General features: G+C 39.3%; 1 protein-coding gene across 2 annotated transcripts; it reads left to right on the forward strand.

Annotated features, from left to right (window-relative positions):
• Positions 1-27,577, forward strand: LOC107850862 (probable DEAD-box ATP-dependent RNA helicase 48). Of its 2 annotated transcripts, XM_016695659.2 has the most exons (10): positions 1-1,129; positions 1,221-1,327; positions 1,647-1,702; positions 1,796-2,020; positions 24,762-24,968; positions 25,187-25,270; positions 25,437-25,532; positions 25,668-25,883; positions 26,505-26,687; positions 26,930-27,577. In XM_016695659.2, exons 1-10 carry the CDS (start codon positions 108-110, stop codon positions 27,158-27,160), a joined length of 2,427 nt encoding a protein of 808 aa, XP_016551145.2. In that variant the 5' UTR covers positions 1-107; the 3' UTR covers positions 27,161-27,577. The 2 variants fall into 2 exon arrangements, with proteins under 2 accessions (XP_016551145.2, XP_047257035.1); XM_047401079.1 differs by lacking the exon at positions 25,437-25,532.
• Positions 27,578-27,890: the final 313 nt, after the last annotated feature.

Raw genomic sequence — 27,890 nt, forward strand, 5'->3', positions numbered from 1 at the left:
AAATCGACTTAAACCCTAACAAAACCCCAAATCTTCACTTTTAAATCATCAATAGAACAGTACGACCATTTCTTCCTCCCTCGAAAACCTTCCAGAATCTTCCTGCAATGGGCGGCGGTCGTCGTACATTCCCTGGTGGTCTCACCAAATGGCAATGGAAACGCCTCCACGAGAAAAAAGCCCGTGACAAAGAAAAACGACTCCTCGATCACGAAAAACAAATTTATCATGCCCGAATCCGCTCTCAAATTCGGGCCAAACTCACTACTGCGCCCGAAAAGCCCGAATACACTCCCAACTACGGCCCTGTTTCTCCACAAGACCATATTAGATCTCTAGCTGATCGGTTCATGAAGGAAGGCGCCGAGGATTTGTGGAATGAAGACGACGGGCCCATCGGACCTGGGCCAGGGCCCGTTAATACTTCGCAGCCATATAATCAACAAACCAATCATACTATTAATTTGCGGAAATTGGTAACGGAGAATTCGAATTTGAGGGATAACGGGTTTAGTGATATTCCTCCTAGTTATAGTTTTCAGAAAGTCACACATTTTTGTACTAATGTTAGGAATGTTTTTGCGGAAAATCCGAGGACTGGGATTCCGGTTTGTTCGGGTAGTTGGTCGAGAGGTGGCAATTTTCCAATGTTTGGATGGAGGATGTTTAAAACTGAGAATAGAAATATGAATAGTTTGAATGGTTTCTTGAATTTTGGATCCTATTCTGCGAATAGGAAATTGAATTTTACTAGAAATGAGAGTTCGGTGAGTGAGGATAAGTCGAATTCGGAGGGGTTGGTGGTGAAGGGTGATGAACGTAAAGCAAGATGGCCAAGGTTTAGACAGAATGCCGAGGAGTCATCTGATGAAGACGATGATGAAGATAGTGAGGAGGATGAGGATGAGGAGGGGGGAAGACGAAGTAGAGGGAGTGTAAAGATGATGAGTAGTGCTGCTTTAGGGAAGTACGATATGAAGACAAAGAAGAGAGTTCCATTGAAGTTTGTGGAAGATGAAGATGATTTATCACTGCACGTAGAGGCAATTAGGAAGGAGGTTAAAGGGCGGAGCATGCAGAAAAATGAAATCGAAGAAGACAAGAAGGAATCAATACTTAGTTCTAAAAGGTAAGAAGTGGTTGTTCCAGTTTGTCCCTAGATATTGCAAAAGGCTTTTATATATGATATTTCAGTGACAATGTGATGTATGATCGATTAGGTTTGATGAATACGATATATCTCCTTCGACAGTCAAAGCCCTTACTGAAGCAGGTTATGTGCTAATGACTAAAGTGCAAGAGGCAACTCTTTCTGCTTGTCTTGAGGGTATGTTATTACTACTACTAAAACAACTGAGAACTAGATTTCTGGTAAATATTTAGCTTTTTGTCATAAGAATGAACAGAGTCTTGATAAATGAGTGTCATGTTTTTCATTCATTGATTTTTGAGTGATGTGCTTGCCATCAAGCCCATTGTTTGATTTGTGTAATAATAAATTCATTGTTATCTGTCCTGAAAAAATGAATCCAGTGTGTCTAGGATGTTGCCTTTCAACGAGTTTAACTTATGAGCAAGTTCAAGATTGGACCTTTAATATCTCTTCAGGATGAACTAGTTCTCACTTTTGCTTTTGCTAATTACAGGAAAGGACGCTTTAGTTAAGGCAAGGACAGGCACAGGCAAAACAGCTGCTTTTTTGGTAAATTGTTTCTTCTCTTTTACATGATTCCCTGCAGATTATTTGCCCGTTTCACTTCCTTGTTATTTTATTGCTGCTATTAAAGGCCAACAGCTTCCAGCCATTGAAACAGTTCTGAAGGCCTCAAGTAAGAAGAGTGGCCAAAGGGTCCCACCAATAGATGTGCTTATTCTCTGTCCTACGCGAGAACTTGCTAGTCAGATAGCTGCTGAAGCCAATGTGCTGTTAAAGTACCATGAAGGCATTGGTGTGCAAACACTAGTTGGAGGGACACGGTTCAAAGAAGATCAGAAACGCCTAGAGTGTAATCCATGCCAGGTATATATGCTTTTATCTGTATTGCAACATTTTTCAGTTTATGGTACAAGATGAATTCAATAGGGATGATTTGCCCAGAGGTAGCTCTCTGCATTTTGAGGGATTATATATTGGGAACTGTATACATGTTTCTGTTAAATAGGGGGTTTCAACAGTAGAGATATGCAAGTTCTTCCAAATATTTCATGATGGCTAGTATGCCACGTCTGTTACCTCAGATTCATTAATAGAAGTTGCTTATGAGTTTTAGAAACTGACTGTCTATCTAAGGATGTCATGTTAGTACCAGTGTTATCAAACTTGGCCTGGACCTCCCATTTGTTTCTAAAAAATACAGTAAAATGGGGCTTGATCTGGCTGTGCCTAGGTGGATTGTCAAGTAGTTGACCCAGGTAAAACATGCAAAACCCTGTTTGGTTTCTACCTTTGGGGCTCCAACCATTGTAAAGTCAAGCTATCTTTTTCTTGATCGAACTCAAACAGAGCCAAGGTGGATTTCCTGTAAGTAATTTTTCTTTTTCCCCCCAGTGCACAGTTAAGAAATCTCACCTAAATACATTAGTGGTATCACTGATGGTGATGCTGAAAGCAATTGAGGAATGTTTTGCGATGGGGAGGTACGGTAGGTTTTTATAGTATGTTAGATAAATTTGGGACATAGCTTCCCTTTGCATAATGTGGTTCCCACGGAAGGAAAATAGGAGGTGTTGTGAAGGAAAAGCTTATGTTGTGTATACTTTACGATATAACTGCTTAGGTGCGTCATTATTTGACTTTTTTGTTAGAAAAGCAATGTAAATTGGGTTATAGAGTTTTACGAGCTTTTGGGCATTAAAACTATAGTGTTTCATATAGCAAGTGTAGGTCCTTGTTTGTACTTAAAAAAGGATTGTTATTGATCTTTTTGTTTTAGAAGGATGTATGCAGTTTCTTTGTCTAAGACGTACTTTTCCTTGCCATTGAGCGAATCCTAAAGAGGTTAACACTAAACAATTAATATTTCACTTTATCGTTGTTTTTTAAATTTCGTTGCCCATATGTTTGTTATTCATTCTTATAGGTATTATTCTTGGATTTAACATATATATTTATATTTTTTTCTTCATTTGCACCTTTTTTCATTAGTGTCGCACTTTCTTTGCGCTTAAAGCCCCAACAAACCTTAGAGCTTTTGTGCGCTTTTCACTTTTGTTAACATTATATAATGGTAAGTTCAAACAAAAGCAGATTTTTTCTTTTCTAGTCACGTGCAACAATTTGAAATATACATATAATGATAGTATAGTGTATTGACTGTGTATAGTAAATCGAGTAGCTACATGGACTTTTTGAAATATACATATAATGATAGTATAGTGTATTGGCTGTGTATAGTAAATCGAGTAGCTACATGGACTTTAGTAGGAGTTATATATGATTCAAATGTGCATTACAATGGCCTGATCAATGTGGTTTCTTCTCAACTAGGAGTAGACATCACAATTGTAGATGTGAAGGTTAAATACTTGATAAGTGATTGATGCCCACCCATGAGCATACACACCGATATGGGTGTCCATATATATCTAGATAAAAAAGGTGAATATGATACTTTAGCAAGTATCCCTTATGCATAACCTTGAAGGACAGGGCTATGGGTGCAATGGAAAATGTTGGTGTTGGTGTTGGTGAAAGCAATAGAAGGAAGTTGGGTGATCCAAGATTTATAAGATTTATATTCAAATCATATGATTGGCATGACTCCCGAGAGAGATGTTGATGTTTTGGGAGATGAAGTGAAACAATAAGTGACTCCGAAAACCAATCTGTTGCGGTAAAATAGGCTTATAGGGATAATATTACACTCGTCAAGGTTATGAAACCCAACGTATTTGTGAATCAATTCTGATTCATTGTGGAGAGGTCCGTGCAAGCTGGTATGAATTTGTATTCTAAATGATTTGAAATGAAAATTGTATTATATGAGTATGGATAGGGTGTGTTTATTGATTTATATTAATTCCTCATTTCAATTCCACAACTATTATCTCATCTGTCTTGCAGAAATGGTTTGTGATTTCTTACATTCTTTAAGTCTAAATCAATCTAGCCTTTTCAAGTATAGAAAATTTTGTAGCCACATATCCTCGTTAAGAGATAGAATCTATTCAAGATGTTAAGGAACTACAAGACATTGTGTCCTTGAATATGCTTGTTGAAAATTCCATTTGGACTTGGGAATTAGGAAAGCCAAGAGAGAGTTTAACTAGTGCAAGATTTACCAATAGAAAGACAAGACGTTAAGGAACTACAAGACGTTGTGTTATTGAATATGCTTGTTGAAAATTCCATTTGGTCTTGGGAATTAGGAAAGCCAAGAGAGAGTTTAACTAGTGCAAGATTTACCAATAGAAAGAACATAGTGGTAATCTCAACAATGAATAAACATGCTAAAAAATTGAAAAGCCTACTTTGCACCAGCATAAAGCCATCAAGTATTTCCTAGCATATACACATCCCTCATGTATCTAGTAAAGACTTTCGCTTGTATTATATGTTTAAGTGAATTTGATTATAAATTTTAATGAAATTTTCTAAATCCTATTCATCACGACTTACTTTCTATTCTAATATGTTTCGCTTACTATATAGTATTCTGCTTGAAAAGATCAAAGTGATGTAATTATGTGTACCACTTGAAAATATGTTTGTAAATTAAAGTCAAATTTCACCCTATAAGGAAAGCAAAGAAAGATGTTGAAGATGATTTTTTTTTTTAAAAAAAATGAACATGAACAAAATCAATCAGTAATATTTAGAATAAACGATCATCTTAAAAAAGTTGATTATATGGACTAATTAAACAAGCCAAAGAAGGCACTAAAAAGCATAAATTTAGGGCTAGACAGAGGCCAAAAGTAGAAAGAGCAGAACTTTCACCTCACCACTTGTGGAAATTAGAATTCTTAGGACCAAGGATATAAACAACAAAAATATACCCAAAAGCATAAAAAATCATGGGAGAATAGCTTGGAGAGCATTAGTGGTCACCTTTGCCTGTTCCTCCTTCACTTCTATCTCCAACAAATATTGTTGAGCGTTTGCAATCATTATGGATTGGGATTTCTCCAGCATTTCATACCTTTCCTTTTTGCTAATTAACTGGCGCAAATTTCTTTTGAACTACTCTTCCAGGTTAGCAACACTACCTCCACTTAAAACCAGATATGAGCGCATTCTTGAACTACCCGCATCAACAATCATTTTTTCACTAGTTTTGTGCATTACTTCATTATCAACCTTACCTTTCACTTTGTCAACTTGACCCTAAATTCTCCTTGAAATTTTGAATAACTTCTCCTCGTGAGGCTTAGAGAACTTCCTTGTGTCAATGTTTCTCGAATATTTCCTTTTCAACCTTGCGACTTTATCTTGTAACTGAGTCTTGCTCGCTTCCTTCTGCAAATCGTTCTTTACAGAAGTAAGGAATGCAACATGATTTGATGAATGTTTGACACCCTTTAGGAATGAATAATTGAGATAGCCCTGAAGGATAGATGTCTCCTCTTCGCTTCATACTCTCTGAAGGCGCTTTTCGCACTTGAACTTTCCATTTTCAGTTTTTTTTTGTGAGTTGGTTTAAGAATCATGTGGACATATTCCAGGTCTTAATTTAAAATGCTTTTAGAAGTTGAAAGAAAGAGGCCTCCATTAGAAGACAATTTCCTACGGAATGGGAATGCAAATAAAAGGAAAATTCTTTTGGTGAAGCGGCGGGTTGTCATTGGTGATGAGAAATCAAGGGGGTTTGGGTGTGAGGAACTTGAAGATGCACAATAGAAGCCTACTTTTTAAATGACTATGAAGATATAGTTGGGGGAGTGAGAAAATTTGGCAAAAAATTTAGATGTAATATGTGGTTGAAAAGAGGGATGGCAGCAAAATTCTTCACAATTGAAAGTTTGTGGAAATTTGGAGAAAAATAAGTGAAGAATGGGATGAGTTCTTACAACATGCAAGGTTGGAGGTTGTCAATGGTGCTAGAATTAAATTTTGGATAGATACTTGGGGTGGTGATGAACATTTTAAGAGCAAATTTCCAAATTTGTTTAGATGCGCTTTGAACAAAGAGGGTCACATTATAAATTTTTGTCCAAATTTAGGCTGGTATATTACTTTTAGGAGAAACTTGAATGACTGGGAAGTGGAGAGTTATTGCCAACTGACCCAACAATTGAACACATGCTTAATTGATAGGACAAAGCAAACACTTTAGTTTGGGTCAGCAGCAGGGATAAATTATTTTCAGTCAAAAGTTGTTATATAATGTTGTTGCAACAGAATAATCAAGGTTCAAGGGATGCATAACTGGCCCTGGAAAATGATCTGGAGAATTAAGGCACCCTTAAAAGCATCCTGCTTTGGTTGTTAGCAGCCAAGGGTGCTTGTTTAACCCAATCTTCCAAGGAGATGCTACTGTATGTGAAATAGATTTTTGTGTAATTGGGAGCTGGAAACAATTGAGCATTTGTTTCTTCCTTGTAGTTCTCAAGACAATGTTTGAACGATTTTGAAACATTATCTGCAATATGTCCACATAATTCTCAAACCAACTCACCAAAAAAATGAAGATGGAAAGTTATGTATGAGAGCGCCTTTAAGAGAGTATGGAGCGAAGAAGAGATATCCATCCTTCAAGGCTATCTTAATTTTTATTCCTAAAGAGCGCCAAACCTTCATCAGATTATGCTACATCCCTTACTTTTGCAAAGGACGATTTGCAGATGAAAGCAAGCAAGACTCAATTACAAGATAAACTCGCAAGGTTGAAAAGGAAATATTTGAAAAACGTTGGCAGAAAGAAGTTCTCCAAGCCTCACGAGAAGAAGTTATTCAAATTTTCGGAGAGAATTGTGGGTCAAGTTGACGAAGTGAAAGGTAAAGATGAAGTAGTGCATAAAACTAGTGAAAAGGTGATTGTTTCTGCAACTAGTTTAGGAATGTGTTCGAATTTGGTTTTAAGTGGAAGTAGTGTTGTTGACTTTTGGAAGATTGGTTCAAAAGAAATCCACGTCAATTAATTAGCAAAAAGGAAAGGAATGAAATGCGGGAGAAATTGCAATTCGAAAAGATTGCAAAGGCTCAAAGTGTTGTGCCAAAGAGGTTTATCAAGGTGTGTAATTGCTTTGGTCTTCATAGCAATTTTCTATTTCATAGATTTGAGAAAGGAAAAAAATGGATTCAGGGCACCCAAAAATGCTATCAGTAGACTTTCTCAATCTCCCTCCCTCCATCCTCTCTCCTACTTTCTAGGACTGTAGAAGTCTCACTCCGGCGTCGATCTCCGACTATCTAACCTTTCTTTTTTTTTTTTAGCCAATCAATATTCACCCACTTTGATTAATGCTTCAATCCCTCTTATTATTGTTTCAAATCAATGGCAAAAAATTGAATTTATTTCAATGCGGGTTAAGTCTTTCAACATTACAAGATGGAACTCTGGCAATACAACTTGGTTGCACTGGGTTGAGAGAAGCAGAAACAGAATGCGTAGAATAACACTGAGTAGGAAGACAATGGAGTGGATTTGCCATATCCTCAAAGAAGCATCAAACGACAACAGAAATCTGGTAAGAAGATGGAGGACTCAGGACCAAGCAATTGAGTTTTATGGCACCAAAAAGTACAACGAACACGGAAGGTACATAGGCTTTTTGTCCCTTAAAGGTGGTGTTAGAGAAGTTATTATTGTCCTAGAGTTGGCAATAAATGCAGGATGGAGGGACATAGCTCTCAAGATTGAAAACTTCATAAATGCTAACCATCAATGTATGGTCAACCAACCATCAGAACAAACTCTCTCATATGCCAGCGCGGTTGAGAGCAGTAAATGGCAACGCCAAGATCAAATTGAAAGCTCTGAGAACCCTAAGGGGCCTCTGGGGAGAAGCATTACTGGAATTTTTAGAGGTGGTGAGTCACCCACACTAGCCGATGCGAGAAGGTGGGCTTCCTCCACTTGGAAGAAAGCTTTTGGTGTCAACATATATGAGATGGCAGTGCATACCTTCCTTTTCGAATTTCCAAACAAGCACATGACTGAGCAAATAGTCCAAAGAGAATGGATCTGGAGAAAATTGATGGTTCAACTACAATGGTGGACCTCTCTCATCGGTTGCATATCCGCCCAGCACAAGAGAGAATCAACCTGGATCAGGGCCATGGGCTTACCCCTGCATCTATGGTTTAATGAGACATTCCAAGAAATAGGAGACAGATGTGGAGGATGGCTGAGAATAGAAGAGGAAACTGAATTGAGGAACCATCTCAAATGGGCGCGCATTGAGGTCAAAAGGAGACGGCAATAGAATCCCTAATGAAGTCGCCGTTACAAGAGATGGTTACATCTTTAGAATCCCAATTTGGATTGAAAAAGCCGCCTCTTTCGAGAAAATCTTGGTCGAAATTTCGGCGAAAGCTATGCCGGAAAAAGTGGAAAAGAATGGAACCCTAGCAAAAGGCTTTACACAACAGTTGCTCTTTGACAAGAGATGGGTATTGTCCAGCGGACTAAAGCGCCTTTTGAGGTTATCAAGGAAACAGCTGCGTTGACAGTTGTCGACTGGATTACATACGTGGGGTGCGATTTTTTTAAATCTAACCCACGTGAGGAGCACGTGAAAAGCTTATTACATGTAGATAACAACATGGGTACCTCTAATTTTGTGCCGGCCCAATCTAAAAAGAAGTTTCAACAAAAGAAGCCCTCAGAAGCCCAACCCAACTTAATCTTTACAGATGCTCTACAGGAGGAGACTGTGATGCTTAGAAATTCACCAGAAAACATCAGTAAAGAAGACGAAGGGAGGAATCAAAATTTTGCTGAAGATGAAGAAGCCAGTACCAACGAAAATAATAAGTTGGAGTTTGCGAAAATTACCGAAGAGTTAGAGGGGGAAATAACTGTGAGAGAAAACGTTGGGCCCCAGAGCTGCAGGAATCAACAAATTATGAATGCCAATTCTAGTATGGGAGGAGAGTTGTGGAACGTGGAGGAGGCGACACCAATAGCCACAGAAACACCTACAGATATCTTTGAAAAGGGGACGACCACATCAATATGGGTGTGGCGAACATAATTAAACTTGGAAAAATCTTTGGGGTTGATTTCAAGGGCCACGAGGAGGAAGCTTAGGAGCTTCTTATGCAAATAGATGCCTGTGGACAGATTCAAAAATCAGGAAAAACAGATTCAAGGGTGCCAACAAATTGAAAAACTTGATCTCTTTTGATGTTAAGTTCAAAAACAATGAGGGTAGGAATAAGGGGAAAGAGCATTCACAATCAGTATCATGAAGCTCAAACTAATATCTTGGAATGTAAGGGGATTAAATGATAAGGGGAAAAGAAGAATAGTGAAGAATTGTATTGACCAATGGAAGGCAGACATAATCTGTCTTCGGGAAGCAAAGTTACAAAGGGACATGCAAGGGATAGTGAAGCAACTTTGGGGTGGGAGATGGGCTAAACATGATTGTTTAGAGGCTAGTGGCACAAGGGGAGGAATCATTATGCTTTGGGATAGTAGAGTCGGGAAGAGGGAGATACTCCAATTGGGGGTTCATACTCTAACTTGCAGCTTCGAAGCTCTGCTCCAAGACTTCAACTATCACATTTCAGGTGTTCATGTGCCTAATTGTAAGGTGGAAAAAAGGGAAGTGTGGGATGAGTTAGGAGCTGTGAGAGGTTTAATGGAGGGTCCTTGGGCTGTATATGGGGATTTCAATGCGTGTAGGTTCCTGATCGAGAAGAGGAACTGTCAAAGGACCTCTGCCATGGCTGAATTTTCTGATGCATTAGATGATTTGGAGCTTATCGATCTTCCTTTAGAAGGAGGGAGTCATACATGGTTCAGAGGAGACACCAACAACACAACCTCATGGATAGACAAAATCCTCTTTTCCGCTGAGTGGAGTGAACAGTTCAGCAAAGTGAAGCAAACTACCCTCCAAAGGTTAACTTCGAACCATGTGCCTATAGCTTTACAATGTGGCCCTTGGGAGCATAACAAATCATACTTCAAATTCGAAAAGTGGTGGCCTAACACTAAAGGTTTCACAGATAGAGTCAAAGCACGGCGGAGCTCCTTTAATTTTTTGGGAAAACCAGACTACATTTTAGCTTGCAAACTGAAAGCTCTCAAATGCAAGCTAAAAGAATGGAGTAGGGAAGAGAAAGGTAATTTGTCTTTGCAGAACTCTGGTAAGCAGAATGGCAACCATGGACTCCATAGTAGATAGTAAAGCTTTGACTGATGAAGAAGCTGCTGAGAAAGCAAAAATGATTATGGAATTTGAAACCCTGCTTAAGAATGAAGAATTAGCTTGGAGACAGAGGTCAAGAATGTTGTGGTTGAAGGAAGGTGACAACAACACCAAATTCTTTCATATCACAGCTAATGTCCACAAAAGAAGTAATTACATCGACCATTTAGAAGTACAGGGAGAGCTAGTGAAGGACCCGGAAAGTGTTAAGGAGGAAATTATACAGTTCTACAAAAAACTGTACATAGAAACACACAGATGGAGACCTGCAGGGAACATGATAGGCTACCCCATAATTTCGGAAACAGAGAGAGACCAGTTACAAGCAAATTTTTAGGAACAGGAAGTTCTCAATTGTTTGAAGAAGTGTGTTGTGGACAAGGCTCCTGGTCCTGATGGATACACTATGGGATTCTTCATAAAATGTTGGGATATCTTAAAGCATGATATTATGGAAGCCTTCCACAATTTCTATGAAAATGAAATGTTTGAAAAAAGCTTCAATGCCACATACATTGCTTTACTCCTAAAGAAGAAAGGGGCTATGGAACTTAAAACATCAGACCAATTAGCCTGATAGGTAGTTTCTATAAGCTAATGTCTAAAGTTCTCACTGTAAGGTTAAAAGGGGTGATGGAAAAATTGGTAGGGTCACAACAATTGGCCTTCATTCATGGAAGACAAATTACGGATGCAGTCTTGATTGCAAATGAAGCAGTAGATTCAAGGCTGTCCCGAAAAAAACCTGGAATCTTATGTAAACTGGACATTGAGAAGGCTTTTGACCATGTGAATTGGGACTTCTTGCTCAACACTCTCAGAACAATGGGATTTGGGTAAAATGGATTAGTTGGATCAGTTTCTGCATCTCTACTGTAGAATTCTCTGTATTGATTAATGGTACTCCTGAAGGCTTCTTTGCATCCCAAAAGGGGAATAAGACAAGGGGATCCCATGTCTCCCTTCTTATTCATCCTAGCCATGGAGGGGTTGAACAACATGATCAGGACTGCAAAATATAATGGTTGGATCTCAGGATTTGAGGTGGCTAAGAATAATGAAGGTAGTCTAGAGGTGACACACCTCCAATATGCTGATGATACCTTATTTTTTGCGATGCCGAGGAAGAAAAAATAAGATACCTAAGAGCGATCCTTGTTTTCTTTGAAGGAATTTCAGGTTTGCATATCAACTGGGGTAAGAGTCATGTATATCCCACTAACCCAGTCCCGAACATTGATCTCTTAGCCTCAATTTTGGGAGAAGTGGGAAATCTTCCTTCTATCTACTCAGGAATGCCTTTGGTTGGGGGGGGGGGGGGGGGGGGGGGCTAAGTCAAAATCTAAAGATATATGGGATATGGTTATAGAAAAATGCGAAAAGAAGCTGTCAAGGTGGAAAGCTCAATATCTGTTTTTGGGGGGCAGACTGACCCTGATAAATGCAATACTAGATGCCCTCCTGACTTATATGCTCACCCTCTTTCCAATTCCAGCTAGTGTTGTACAGAGTCTTGACAAGATCAGAAGATCATTCTTCTGGCAAGGAAACAAAACTAGGCAGGGCTATTACCTAGTCAAGTAGAAGATATTGATGTCCAACAAAAAGCAGGATAAAAAACTTGAAGAACCAAAGTAAAGCTCTAAAAGTAAAGTGGTTATGGAGATATGCACATGAAACCAGTTCCCTATGGAAAAATGTGATCAAGCTAACATTCCATATGGTGTAACTGTTTGGAGATCCATTAGAAATTGGTGGCATATTCTACTCAAAACACACTACCATCACAGTCAATGATGGTTGGAGGACTTCCTTCTGGAAAGACAAGTGGCTAGGGGATAGAAGTCTAGCAACAGAGTTCCCAGATTTGTTTAATATAGCTCTGCACCAGGAGAAGACAGTGGAAGATATGTGGTCTCTCCAATGTTGGAACCTAGTTTTTAGAAGAAACTTAAATGACTGGGAAATCCCAAGAGTGGGGGAACTTCTTAAAACCCTTGATTGTTTCCAAGGGCCAAAAGATGGGATTGATAGACTGTGGTGGAGAGGACACAGTAAAGGGTCCTACAAGGTGAACTCGGGATACAAGCTACTAAATTTGGTTGGAGCCTAGAATAAAATCGGGCCATGGAAACAAATCTGAAAAGCTACAATACCTTTGAAAGCGGCATGTTTCTCATGATTGCTAGCTAAAGAGGTAGTGCTGACACATGAGAATTTAAGGAAAAGGAACATCATCCTTGTTACTCACTGTTGTCTCTGTGGAGAGGCAGTAGAAACAGTGGGATATTTGTTCTTGCACTGCAGAATTACTGACCAACTATGGAAGATTTTTATCAATCTCAGAGGCATACAATGGACAATGCCTAGCAAGATTGTTGACACTCTTCACAGTTGGGAGGAAGCAGGGATTGGAGCCAAAAACAGAAGCATCTGGAGGAGCATTCCAGCATGTATATGGTGGACTGTTTGGAAGAAAAGGAATGCCAAAAGCTTTGACGATAAAAGTAGGACAGTACAGAGGATTAAAAATGACTGTATTTTGCTTTTGTGTTTTTGGAATACAAAGAAATCTCCTATAGTTGCAGATGATATCCTAGACTTTCTAGAGGCATGTTAGGAATAGGAGTTCCTTTGTTTTCTTACTAACTTCTTACTGCATGTAAAGGGTTTTTGCACAACCTAAGTGTTGGTTCGCAATACAAATGTTACTTTCTCAAAAAAAAAAAAAAGAATTCCAAAGGCTCAACAGTATAATGGAGGAACAGACAAAGGTGGCAACTGATGCTCTCCAAGCCAGTTTCCCTTGATTTTTTAAATATTTTTGTTTCATATATCGTAGGTTTTAAGAATTTCGATTTCCATAAGCAGCAGTAAGGTGAAGGTGCTGCTTTTCTCCTTTTAGCCTCTGTCTAGTCTTAAATTTCTGCGTTTCGATGTCTTCTTTGGCTTGTTTTATTAGTCCATAGACTCATCTTTTTCTAGATGATTGTTTATTCCAAATATTAGTGGTTGATTTTGTTCATTTTCTGAAAAAAAATAAAAGACTTCATCTTTCTTTGTTTTCCTTATATGGTGAAATTTAACTTTCATTTACAAATTTGTTTCCAAGTGATGCACATAATTACATCTTTAGATCTGTTCAAGCATAATAATATATAATAAGCGAAACATATCGGAATTAAAAAAAAGCCATGATATTGGGATTTAGACAAAAATTTCATTTAATTTATAATCCAATTCATTTGAACACAAAATACAAGTGAAAATCTTTAATAGATACATGATGGATATGCATAAAATATGATGTGTATATGCTAAGAAAAACCCGATGGTTGTGTTGGTGCAGAGTAATGGTTGCTCTTCAATTTCGATATTAAAATTTGATGCTTTAGCATCTCTATTCATTGTAAAGAGATTACCACTTGTTCTTTCTAGAGAAAATGGCCAAAAGCACCCCAACCTTTACCCCAAATCCCAACTACACATTTATACTTTGCAGGGGTCCTATGACCCTCCTGAACTATTTTAAAGTGGAATATTTACACCCTTAAAAGCTCATGCCCAGATATTGTTTCAGGCAGTGAGCTGCACTCGCTGCCACATCATTTTTTTTTAATTTTTTATCTAAAAAATTAATTATTTTACTTTAAGTATTTTAATCTCAATCCATTTTTCCCTTTTCTCTTCATCTTCTTTTCTTCAATCTCAATCCATTTTTTTCCTTTCTCTTTATCTTCTTTTCTTCTATCTCAAAAGCCAAAATGAACTTATTAAATTTTATTTACTTTCTTCTTTCTATCATTTTCTTCAATTTCAGAAATCAAAGAATACCCATTTGTCAATCTTTTTCCTTTTTCCTTTTTTTTTTTAAAATTTATCAACTATGAAAATTGATGTTGAATTTATGATTGTACAAGATCCTTGGTGCTGATTTTTCATAATTTCCTGCGAATACCCACCTGATTTATTTTTTGTGAATACCCACCTGATTTGGTGCTGATTTTTTAATTTCTTGAAATTCAAGAAATGTGTGCTGCATGTTTATGGGTTTCTATTTTTCAATCCCAGTGAAGTACGTTTGTGTGTTTTTCGTCCCTTATGTGTATGTAAATTTGTGTATGTATCGGGTCAGCTGTGTGTTTTTGTAAACGGAAAAATGAGGAGTGATGTGCGATGTTGAGATTGAATGTTTATGTGTTGTTTGACCTTTGTTGTCGGTGAATAATTGCTCATGTTGGTTTGTTGTCGATTCTTTGGTTATGAACTGTGTGATGAAGTCGAAAATAATAAACAACATCGAATTTGAAAATTTTCGACAACCTTAAAGTGGGAAACAGTGACCATATCAATTATTAAAATTCCGACGATCTTAAATTCGAAAACAACAAACAATATCAATTTCAAAATTTTCAACAACCTTAAAGCCGGAAACAATGAACAATACCAAATTTAAAATTTTCGATGACCTTAAAGTCGAAAACAATACAAAATTTTAAAATTTTCGACGATCTTGAAGTCGGAAATAATGTATAATACCCATTTTAAAATTTATGACAACCTTGAGTCGAAAATAATTGACAATATCGATTTTGAAATTTTCGATGATTTTGAAGTTGGAAATAATAAACTAATAAACAACATCGAATTTAAAATTTTCGACAACCTTGAAGTGGGGAACAATGAACAATATCAATTTTTAAATTTTCGACGATCTTAAATTCGAAAACAACGAAGAATACCAATTTTAAAATTTTCGACGACCTTGAAGCCGGAAACAATGAACAATACTGAATTTAAAATTTTCAATAACCTTAAAGTCAGAAGCAATAGAGAATTTTGAAATTTTCAGCGACCTTCAAGTCGGAAACAATGGACAATACTCATTTTAAAATTTACGACTTTGAAGTCGTAAATAATGGACAATATAGATTTTAAAATTTCCGACAATCTTGAAGTTGGAAACAATGAACAATACCCATTTTGAAATTTTTGACGAATTTGAAGTCGAAACCAATCGATTTTGTGCTTGGAGATGAGGAAAATGATAAATTAATTTTCGATGCCATTGATGAGTTCTTGGATGCCATTGTTTGTAAGAAGAAGAAGAAAGAAAATGAAAAGAAAAAGAATAATTAAAAATGAATAAAAAAATATTAAAAATAATCGTTCTCACTCTCTTTAAAGAGAGTGAAACACTCTCCTGCCGTGTCAGCGTTTAGGGGTAATAATTTCACTTTAAAATAGTTCAGGGGGTCATAGGACCTCTGCAAAGTATAAGTGTGTAGTTGGGGATTTCGACTAAAGGTTGGGGAGGTAATAGACCATTTTCTCTTCTTTCTATTGGTAAATGTTGCACTAGTTAAACTCTCTTAGCTTTCCCAAAGACCAAATGGAATTTTCAACAAACATGTCCAATTTCCAATTTTTAGATGCGTGCTTTCAGCGACTACTATTTGCTTGCAATACTCTCATCCTCTACTATTCCTTCGGATCCCCTTACAATATTTTGATTACCTTTTCCTTTGCTCGCCACACTTTCATGTATGACGATGACGCACCATGTAGTTTCATCTTGTCTGCAAAAATATCGATGTATATTGTTTTTGAGTCTACGACCTTATTAGTTACCATTACAATGACGACCTCTATAGTTGCTTGATGTCTTGAATGGATTCTATATCTTAATGAGCATGTAGTTACCAAAAAAAATTTTGATCTAGAAAAGACTAGGTTGATTTGAACTCGATGAATGTAGAAACCTCGAATAGTTTTTCATGGGACAGATAAAATAATAGTTGCAGAATTTGATATGAGGAATTAACATAAATCAATAAACATACCTTATCTCCATATTCATAAAATACAATTTTCATTTTAAATAATTTAGAAAACTAATTCATACCAGCTTGCACTGGACCTTTTCACAAGGAATCAAAATTGATTAAAAAATGCGGTAGTGTTTCATAACCTCGACAGTATATTCTTATCCTTGTAAACTTGTTTTATGATAATATTATTTGGTATTTCATATATAGTCCTAACGCTCTTCTACTAATGTTCTTCTACGAAAGTTCACCTAACGGTCTTCTTCTAATGTTCTTCTACGAAAGTTCACCTAACGGTCTTCTTCTCCGACCGTTCGGCCGGCGCCGTCTGGTACCCTCTTTGTCTCTTTCTCTATCGCTCTCCTTCTCTCTCGAGCTACTTCTTTCTCTCCCCCTCTTCTTTTTCATCTAGCCGCTGATATCGTCGGTGGGACTAGGGTTCCCGCCGGTTAGATGCCGGCGAAAGTCACCAAATTACAGATCCGGTATCACCAGTAGACACTCCCAGCAACAGCGAAAACCGATGACGTTTCCGGCGGCAGCTTTCCGGCGACGCGGTTTTCAGCAATCAATTCTGAAATCAAAATTGACGGTACCATCAGCACGCAGAACTACCAGGGGACATCTAAACTTTGATATTTAGATACTTTTACTAGTTATTATTTTTCCCGTTTCGTGGGTATTGTTTTGTTTATTGTGAGTATAGTTGTGACTGTCTTGTTTCACTTATTGGTAGTTTTTGTGGTGTTGCTGTAGCTGCTAGGCCGATTAGGGCTTTTTGTGCATGCCTACTGTTTGCATACTGCTTTTCTATTTTTCTTGTCTATCGGCCTATCGGTTGGGGCTTTCGTTTGGACTTGTTTCGATTTTTAGGGGATGGTTATAGGGGTTGATGGTGGAATAGGGTCATGTTCGAGGGGGTTGGGTTCGGGGGCGGTTTTAGGTGGGGGTGAAGAGGGGAGGGCAGGGGTGGGTGTGGGGTATAGGTCGGATGCTATTTTGGATGTTAGGGCTGGTACGGTGAGGGGTGGTAGAGGGAGGAGAGAGGCGAGAGTAGATAGGTTGAGGGTGGGGTCTTGGAATATAGGAACCCTTCAGGGTAAGTCAATAGAGTTGGTGAAGATTCTTAAGAGGAGGAAGATTAATATTGCGCGTGTCCAGGAGACTAAGTGGGTAGGGACTAAGGCTAGAGATGTGGATGGATTTAAGCTGTGGTACTCGGGGAGTGACAGGCGTTGGAATGGTGTGGGGATCTTAGTGGATGAGAAGCTTAGAGAGCAGGCGTTGGAATGGTGTGGGGATCTTAGTGGATGAGAAGCTTAGAGAGCAGGTGGTGGAGGTTAAGAGGGTTAGTGATAGGATGATGACGATAAAGTTGGTCTTTGGAGGGTCTACGCTGCATGTGTGTAGTGTTTATGCACCACAGGTGGGCTTGGGAGAGGAGGTGAAAGCAAGGTTTTGGGAGGCTTTGGACGAGGTGGTGAGAAACATGCCTAGTTCAGAGAAGATTGTCATAGCAGAGGACTTTAATGGACACATTGGGTTCTGCTAGGAGGCTACGATGAGGTGCATGGGGGATTTGGTTGCGGTGATAGAAACGATGAAGGAGCGTCTCTGTTGGATTTTGCGAGGGCCTTTGGGCTAATGGTGGTGAACTCGAGCTTTCAGAAGGAGGATCACCTGATTACCTTTTGTAGCGCGGTAGCCAAGACCCAGATTGACTTTTTGCTGCTAAGGAAGGGGGATAGGGTTTTATGTAAGGACTACAAAGTCATTCCGAGCGAGCATCTTTCGACTCAGCATAGGCTTCTGGTGATGGACTTGTTTTTGAAGAAGAGCAAGAAGAAAAGGGATGGGGAGGGTCGGCCTAGAATTAGGTGGGGTGGCTTGATGCCTGAAAGTCCGCTGGTGATAAAGGAGAAAGTTGCTAGATTGGGGGGGGTGGGACTGTAGGGGGAAAGTGGATGCTATATGGGATAAGGCTGCCAGCTGCATCACGGAGACGGCTAGAGAAGTGTTAGGAGTTTCGAGGGGTCGGGCAGGACGTCATAAGGGGGACTGGTGGTGGAATGAAGAAGTTAAGAAGAAAGTGGAGGTTAAGAAGGGGGCGTATGTTAAGTTGATTGAGAGTAAAGATGCAGAGGAGAAGAGAGGGAATAGGGAGGTCTACTAAATTGCAAGAAAGGAGGCTAAGCTTGCAGTTACGGCGGCTAAGACTGCAGCGTTTGAGAGCTTATATGCGGGACTAGAGGAGAAAGGCGAGGAAAAGAGGTTGTTTAGTCTTGCTAAGGTTAGGGAGCGGAAGGGCCGGGACCTCGATCAAGTGAAATGCATTAAGGGAGAGGATGGTAGAGTGTTGGTGGAGGATGCCCACATTAAGAAAAGATGGCAGGAATATTTTCTTAGGTTTTTGAACGAGGAGGGGCACAAAGACATTGAGTTAGGGGAGCTGGAGCACTCGGAGGAGAGACGTGATTTTAGTTATTGTAGATACTTTACGGTTGAGGAGGTCAGAGAAGCTATTCGTACAATGCGGAGGGGAATGGCAACGGGGCCTGATGAGATTCCGATGGATTTTTGAAAGTATATAAGTAGGGCAGGTTTAAGGTGGTTAACTATTTTGTTTAACAACATTTTCAAGACGGCGAGAATGCCCGAGGTTTGGAGGTGGAGTACAATGATTCCGTTATACAAAAACAAGGATGACATTCAGAGTTGCACCAACTACAGGGGTATCAAACTGTTGTGTCATACTATGAAGATTTAGGAGAAGGTGGTTGAGCGGAGATTGAGGAAGATCGTGTCCATTTCGGAGAATCAGTTTGGTTTTATGCCTGGTCGCTCGACGACGGAGGCAATCCACCTGGTGAGGAGATCGATGGAGCAGTATAGGGAAAGAAAGAGAGATTTGCACATGGTGTTCATCGACTTGGAGAAGGCATATGACAAAGTCCCTAGGGAGGTTCTTTGGAGATGCCTAGAAGCAAGAGGGGTCCCGGTAGCGTACATCAGAGCTATTAAGGACATGTACGATGGAGGAAAGACTCGGGTGAGAACGGAAGGAGGGGACTCAGAACATTTTTTCGTCGTGACAAAGTTGCATCAGGGTTCGACTCTTAGTCCGTTTCTGTTTGCGTTGGTGATGGACATGTTGACGCGAAGTATCCAAGAGGAGATACCGTGGTGTATGTTGTTTGCGGACGATGTAGTGTTGATTGATGAGACGCGGAGAGATGTGAATGAAAAATTGGAGGTTTGGAAGTAAACTCTAGAATCTAAGGGGTTCAGGTTGAGTAGGTCCAAGACGGTGTATATGAAATACAAGTTTAGTGACTTGACGCAGAAGGAAGATGTGGTCGTGAGGTTAGATTCCCAGGATGTTTGTAAGAGGGATAGTTTTAAGTATCTTGGGTCTACGATTCAGGGGAATGACGAGATTGATGAGGATGTCGCTAACCGTATTGGAGCAGGTTGGATGAAGTGGAGGCTCGCCTCGGGAGTGTTGTGCGATAAGAAGGTCCCACTTAAGCTTAAAAGGCAAATTCTACAAAGTGGCAGTCCGTCCAGCTATGCTATATGGAGCAGAGTGTTGGCCAGTCAAAAACTCCCACATTCAGAAAATAAAGGTGGCGGAAATGAGAATGTTGCGTTGGATGTGTAGTCTTACTAAAGGGGATAGAGTTAGGAATGAGACAATCCGAGAGTAGGTGAAGGTGGCTTTCGTGGAGGATAAAATGCGGAAAGGAAGATTGAGATGGTTTGGGCATGTGATGAGGAGAGGTACGGATGCCCCAGTCCGCAGGTGTGAGGATAGTGTTGGAGGGTTTTAGAAGGAGGAGAGGTAGGCCGAAAAAGTACTGGAGGGAAGTGATTAGACACAATATGGAGCAGCTGCAGCTTACCGAGGACATGACCCTAGATAGGAAGGCGTGGAGGTTGCGGATAAGGGTAGAAGGCTAGGATGAGTGCGTGAGTTGTAGCAAGTAGGTAGGAGCCACTAGTCAGGAGGGCCCAGGTGTCCCTGGTCTGTGAATGTTTGTTACTACTAGGAGGGTGTCGTATTTTGGATGCCCTATCGCTTATCTCTTATTTATTGAGCCTATTTATCTTATTTAGTATTGTTCGGATTTATACTTTATTTTATTTTTATTTTAGTATGTCATATTCCTTTTTATGTTACGCCATCCATCGTGCTTCACTACGCTTTGGTTACTATTCACTACCTGGAGTCGGGGGTCTATCGGAAACAACCTCTCTACTTCTATGGAGGTAGCGGTATGGACTGCGTACATTTTACCCTCCCCAGACCCTACTTTGTGGGAATACACTGGATTTGTTGTTGTTGTAAACTTGTTTTTATGGCAACGAATCAATTTTCAAAGTCACTTATTATTTCACTTCTTTTATCTCCCAAAACATCAACCTCTCCATCCGTAGTGATGCCAATCAAACAATTTGAATAAAAGCCCATTTAGCCATGAGAACTTTTTACTTTTTTCCAAAAAATTATTTCGCTTTAGTGAAAATTGTAGTGTTTGGCCATAAGAATTCCAAAAAACTCCCAACTCTAATTTTTTTTAGTTTTGGTGGCCTAATGTCTACTAAATCGTGAATCTCCCACCTTTCTATTGAATATACATTGCTTTCACGGACACCATATTTTATTGCACCCATAGCCTTGTTCGTTGGGTTATGCATAAGGGAAACTTGTTGAAGAAATTTGTATTCATTTCTTTTTATTTAGCAGTTACAACTGCTAAGACGGCAGCATTTGAGAGCTTGTATGCGAGGTTAGAGGAGAGAGGCAGGAAAAAAAAGGTTGTATAGGTTTGCTAAGGCTAGGGAGAGGAAGGGTCGTGACCTCGATCAGGTGAAGTGCATTAAGGGGGAGGATGGTAGAGTGCTGATGGAGGACGTTCACATTAAGAGAAAATGACAGTCGTATTTTCATAGACTCTTGAATGATTAAGGGGATAGAGATATTGTGTTAGGGGAACTGGAGGACTCGGAGAAGTGTTGTGATTTTAGTTATTGTAGACGTTTTAAGGTAGAGGAGGTCAGAAAGGCTATTCACAGGATGCGACGGGGCCTGACGAGATTCCTGTGGATTTTTGGAAGTTTACTGCGGGGATGGTTTAAGGTGGTTGACTGAATTGTTTATATGCATTTTCAAGACGGTGGAAATGCCTGAGGCTTGGAGATGGAGTACTATGATTCCTTTATATAAAAACAAGAGTGACATCCAGAGGTGCAACAACTATAGGGGTCTTAACTTGAGTCACACTATGAAGATTTGGGAGAGAGTGGTCGAGAGGAGGTTAAGGAGAATAGTGTCTATTTTGGAGAACTAGTTTGGATTTATGCTCGGTCGCTCGACGACAGAGCCAATTCACCTGGTGCGGAGACTGTGGAGCGGTATAGGGAAAGGAAAAAGGACCTACATATGGTGTTTATCGACTTGGAGAAGGCGTACGACAAAGTTCCTGGGGAGGTTCTTTGGAGATGCTTGGAGGTGAGTGGAGTCCCAGTGGCGTACATCAGATCGATTAAGGACATGTATGATGGAGCAATGACTCAGGTGAGGACGGCGGGTGGAGATTCAGAGCATTTCCCTGTCTTAATAGGGTTGCATCAGGGATCAACTCTTAGCCCATTTTTGTTTGCGTTAGTGATAGATGTGTTGACTTGGCGTATTCAAGGAGAGGTGCCTTGTTGTATGCTTTTTGCAGATGATGTAGTTTTGATTGATGAGCTGCGGGGCGCGGGGCGGGGGGGGGGGGGCGAATGATAAATGGGGGGTTTGGAGACAGACCCTTGAGTCTGTAGGGTTCAGGTTGAGTAGGAGCAAGACAGAGTATATGACTTGAGGCAGGAGGACAAGGTGGTAGTAAGGTTGGATTCCCAAGCTGTTTGTAAGAGGGATAGTTTTAAGTATCTCGGGTTCATGATTCAGGGGAGGGGAATGAAGAGATTGATGAGGATGTCTCCCACCGTATTGGGGTAGGATAGATGAAATGAAAGCTTTCCTCGAGAGTGTTGTCTGATAAGAAGGTGCCGCCCAAGCTTAAAGGCAAATTCTACAGGGTGGCAGTCCGTCCGGCTATGCTGTATGGAGCGGAGTGTTAGCTAATCAAGAACTCTCACATTTAAAAATTAAAGGTGGCAGAAATGCGGATGTTGCATTGTATGTGTGGGCTTACTAAGAGTGATAGGGTTAGGAATGAGACTATCCGGGAGAAGGAGGGAGTGGCTTCGATGGAGGACAAGATGCGAGAAGTTCAGTTGAGATGGTTTGGACATGTGATGAGGAGGAGCACGGATGCCCCAATTCATAAGTGTGAGAGGCTAGTTTTGGATGGTTTCAGGCGGGGTAGGGGTAGACCGAAGAAATACTGGAGAGAGGTGATTAGACGTGATATGGAGCAGTTACAACTTACTGAGGACATGACTCTAGATAGGAAAGGTTTGGAGGACGCGAATTAGGTTAGAAGGTTAATGCATGTGGGTGGGTCATAGCCAGTAGTTAGGAGAGCTTTGGGGTAGCCGGGCTAGTAGTCTTAGGGCTATGTCCGTAGATTGGAGCTGCTTGTAGGAGGGTATGGGGGTGGGAGGTGCCTTTGGTTCGTTAGTGTAGGGTATTACTTTGTGAGTTTCGTATTTCTATTATTTTATCTTGTTTCATGCTTTATTACGGATTTGTTTACTATTCTTTGTCTTTGAGCCGGGGGTCTATTGGAAACCGCCTTTTTACTTCTCCGTAGGTAGTGATATGGACTGTGTACATTTTACCCTCCCTAGACCCCACTATGTGGGAATACACTGGGTTTGTTGTTGTTGTTATATATACATGGACACCCGTGGTGTATATGTTCATGCATGGGCATCTATCGCTTACCAAATATTAACCTCCACTTCTACGATTGTGGTGTCTACTCCTAGGAAGCAACCACACTAATCGGGGTCACTGGAATGTGTATTTGAATCATATATAATTCCTTCTATTTTAAAATTCAGTTATCTACCTATTTTTACAATATATAATCAATGTACTATCGTCAAATCAAAAAATATTATAGGTATGTTCCATATCATTGCACATGACTAGAAATAATCTGCTTTTGTTTCAATGTTACGATTATACATACAAAATCGAAGAAACAAGTATTTGTTCAAAATTATGGTCAGTAAATGTCTTATCGCCCGTGGCGGAGTTAGAATTTTCACTTATGGAGTTTAAAATATGTAGAAGTAAACACATGAAGAAGCCAAAGGGGATTCAACATCTACTGCGTATACATAAAAAATAATTTTAATCATGTATAAGCAGTGTAATTTTTCATCCAAAGAGGATGTGAAACCCCTTTGCCTTACCTGGCTCCGCCCCTTTTAGTACAACAACAACAATAACAACAAACCTAGTGTATTCCCACAAAGTGGGGTCTGGGGAGGGTAAAATGTACGCAGTTCATACTGCTACCTCTGAAGAAGTAGAGAGGCTGTTTCCGATAGACCCTCGGCTCAAGATAAAGAATAGTAAACAAGGTCGTAATGAAGAACCAGGATGGATGACATAAGAGAAATATGGAATAAAAATAACAAAAATAGAAATTGGAGAAATACGAAATAAGAGAAAATAGGAGCAAAACGAAATAAGGACTAAGAAATAGGACGCCCACCAAGTAGGAACACACACTCACAGACCAAAGACATCCACCACACCCAAACTCTCCTGGCTAGAGACTCCTACCTATGGACACAGTCCTGAGATTACTAATCTGGCTACACAAGATCTCACCTAACTACTTGCTACCACCCACACACTCACACTAGCCTTCTACCCTTTATCTGTGACCTCCACACCTTCCTATCTAGGGTCATGTCCTCAGTTTGCTGTAGCTACTCCATGTCATGTCTAATCAGCTCTCTCCAGTGTTTCTTCGGCCTACCTCTACTCCTCCTGAAGCCATCCTAAGCTAGCCTCTCACACCTACGAACTAGGGCATCCGTGCCCCTCCTCATCACATGCTCAAACTAATAAATGTAATTCTTAATAAACACTTCATATTTTATTCATAAGATATCTCATGTAATAATAAATCATTCTTATACTTTCTATGACTATAACTATACATATGACATAAACTTATAATCAAATTGAAGACTCAATCAATCTATTCTTGTTGGTCATAGATGTAGTCAAATCATCAGACCTAATGTAAAATGTATGAACATGACCATGCTTAGTCTCACTAGTTGGTATCACATTTATGAAGCTTTTGTTTCTCTTGTGTATTCTGTGTCAAATCACATTAGTTGCAAGAGATTATAGGTGTTTTAACACAGTTTTACTCCATGCGATTAGGGCTAAGATAATCAGAGGCATTCTGAGAATTGAACTTTGGACATGTTACAACTTAAGCGAGAATCTTATCACCAGGCCAGATTCTATTTTCATGTAGCAATCTTAATACAGGGTCAAAGCTGCTAAAGCATTGTGAATGTTTCTTCTCTCTATTATTTAGCTGACTTGTTAGAGATTTTGTGCATGTTTCTCTTTTTCCGTGTATTTAGCTGCATCTAAGTTCATTGTTGCCTATGCTATTTCTGTAGATTATAGTTGCCACACCTGGTAGATTGTTAGATCACATCGAGAACAAGTCTGGCTTCTCTACACGATTAATGGGATTGAAGATGATTATACTTGATGAAGTTGACCACTTACTGGACCTTGGGTTCCGGAAAGACATAGAGAAACTTGTTGATTGCTTGCCTCGTCGAAGACAGTCTTTACACTTTTCAGCTACCGTCCCAAAGGAGGTTAGAGTTTTCCTTATTTCCTCTTGTTAATATTGTAGAAGGTTGACTGTGAGCTATAGCAGCCTGTCCACTAGATAGTGGAAGTGTGTGCAATCCGGAGGGACACCACCATAACAAAAGAAATTGGCTGGTGTTGTGTAACCCAAGAACTCAGATCTTTCTAGTGTGTTAAAACTTGAAAACTTCCTGCTGGTTGAAGAAATGTTATGAAAGTGCAGGTTCGTCGTATATCTCAACTTGTTCTGAAAAGAGAATATGGCTATGTTGATACGGTGGGGCTTGGACTGGAAACAAATCCTAAGGTATGTGCTGATTTTGGTTTCCACTAAAGATACAGAATAGATTCCTGCTTCTTTTACCGAAAAATTAGACTTTTAGGTTCTGGATTCAGTGCAATTTCTTTATTTGCAATATGGTTATACTTTTGAGTTCTGTAATATCTATTCTAATGCATCGGCTCATAAGCAGGTTAAGCAATTTTATCTAGTTGCGCCGCATGAACAACATTTTCAACTTGTGCACCATCTTTTGTCAAGCCATATCTCGGAAGTGCCTGATTACAAAGTAATTAGTTCTTAATGTTTGAATATATTTGCACTTTTGAAGCTTTTCGCAATACCATCTGCTTTCTTAGTTGTGATGTTTATTTTCTCGTATCTATTTTGATGGTTCTTTGAACATTGAATGAATGTCATACAGGTCATTGTTTTTTGTACTACAGCTATGATGACATCCCTCATGTTTTCCCTTTTCCGCGAGATGAAAATGAATGTGAGAGAGATCCATTCTAGAAAACCTCAACTTTATCGTACTCGAATTTCCGATGAATTCAAGGAAACAAAACGTGTAATTCTTATTACCTCTGATGTGTCAGCTCGAGGGATGAATTATCCTGATGTTACGCTGGTAATTCAGGTATATGGCAATTCAGAGAACTTATAATGCATGTTGATATTTCTTAAAGTTTAAACGTTATCTTTGACCTTTCTTTTGAATAATCTGTTTGCTTATAAACAAGCTAAAACTTCTTGTTCTTGGAAGAGTTATCTTGGGAACACTCAACGTGAAGAATCCCGCTAACGTAGATCACATGGCCAAATAATTTTGGGTTCAATATCTTCCTAACATATTGGATTTCACTGGGTTGTTGTTGCTATCTTCCTAACATGACCTTCTCTTGAACCAAAAAAAAATAACAATCAAATAAGATAACATTTTCCAGTGTGTCAAAGGAGGTTGTCTCATAACTTCTTTCACAAACCTGAATACATCGATCAAAGGATAACTCTGAAGGTCCAAGTGATTTAAGTTCCTCGTCCAAATTTGCCATCCTTCATATAATTAGAGTCACTATTTATGTCATTTCTCATCTAAAGTGTTTTCTCTGCCTTTTTGCAAAGTGATGATCAATTTGGTGGTCTCATAATCAAGGCGTGTGCATCATGTGGGGACTCAGTTTTCTTTCTTTTCTTTCTTGTGAGGCTGTTTCCATTCTCCTTCCTTAATCCCTCATATTGGAAAATCTCTGTATATCAGGTTGGTATTCCTGTTGACCGGGAGCAGTATATACATCGGCTTGGAAGAACTGGGCGAGAAGGCAAAGAAGGAGAAGGTATCCTGTTCCTTGCACCTTGGGAACAATATTTCTTGGATGGCATAAAGGACCTTCCCATGGAAAACTGGCCAGTTCCACATCTTGATCCTCGTGTTAAAGTCAAGGTGAGCTTCTTCGTACACTCAATTTACTTTTTTCCTATGCACTGATAGGCCATAGAACACAAAATACTCCCCACGTCCCTAAGGAAAATAAAGGAAATTTACTTGTTATAGAGGATTATAATAAGATTTTGGAATAGTATGCTGGAGTTCTAAGAATGTGTTATCCCCATGCCCGGCTCACGCACCCCCTGTATACAATTGTTTCATTACTGCTGGTAATCATTTGTTGGCGATAATTGCAGATGGAAGAAGCAATGGGAAAGATGGATACTAGTGTCAAAGAAGCAGCTTATCACGCTTGGCTTGGTTATTACAACTCCATGAGGGAAATAGGCAGGGATAAGACAATGCTTGTTGAGTTAGCTAACCAGTTTAGCGAATCTATTGGTTTGCAAAATCCTCCTTCCTTATTTCGTAGAACAGCTCTAAAGATGGGATTGAAAGATATTCCTGGCATCCGGATACGGAAGTAACACAAAGTTCTTTGGTTTTACGTTAAAAGATTTTTATATCAGGAGAGAGTAGTAGCATCCACAGTTCTCTGCAATTTACTCATGGTGAACTGAACATACAGTGATTTCGCCTCGGGCCAATTGGTACAAGTTTTAAGGATTCTTTAACATAGATCCGAAACAACTTGTATTTGGTCTCGACTGTCTATTTGGACATGCTGTGAATGTGTTAAATCTTCTTGAAAATGAAATGTAAATATTGTAGTGTTGAACGAATGTGACGTTCCTGTCTATTTATTCATGACTTAATTAGGCGTCTTGATTCATGTGAATGTGTTAAATCTTTTTGACAGAGCTTTTGTTTCATTTAAATTAATACATGACCCAAAAATATTGTACATTCTCTTTATTCTATATTAAGTTATTACACTTCTTACCTATCCCACCTTTGGAGATCTGCACCACATCTGAGTAGTACATTTACATGTAAATCTGTGCGGTTCTTAAATTGTTTTATGTTTATGGGTTGACAAAGTTAGTAGCCGTTTGGTCATGAAAATTTTGAAGTTGGAGTTGTGTTTGGACATGCCTTTTTTGAATTCTTTTTTTTACTTTTGATTTTTTTTTTTTAAATATGATTTTATGCCCCGATTTTTACAAATTATTAAAATCACTCAACTAAAATTTACCTACTAATGAAAAAAGAACACATTTAGCCACTTTTATAAAAATTAGTTTAGTGCGTGTATTT

The sequence above is a fragment of the Capsicum annuum genome, chromosome 12 (genome assembly GCF_002878395.1).
Source record: "Capsicum annuum cultivar UCD-10X-F1 chromosome 12, UCD10Xv1.1, whole genome shotgun sequence".
NCBI classification, from domain to species: domain Eukaryota; kingdom Viridiplantae; phylum Streptophyta; class Magnoliopsida; order Solanales; family Solanaceae; genus Capsicum; species Capsicum annuum.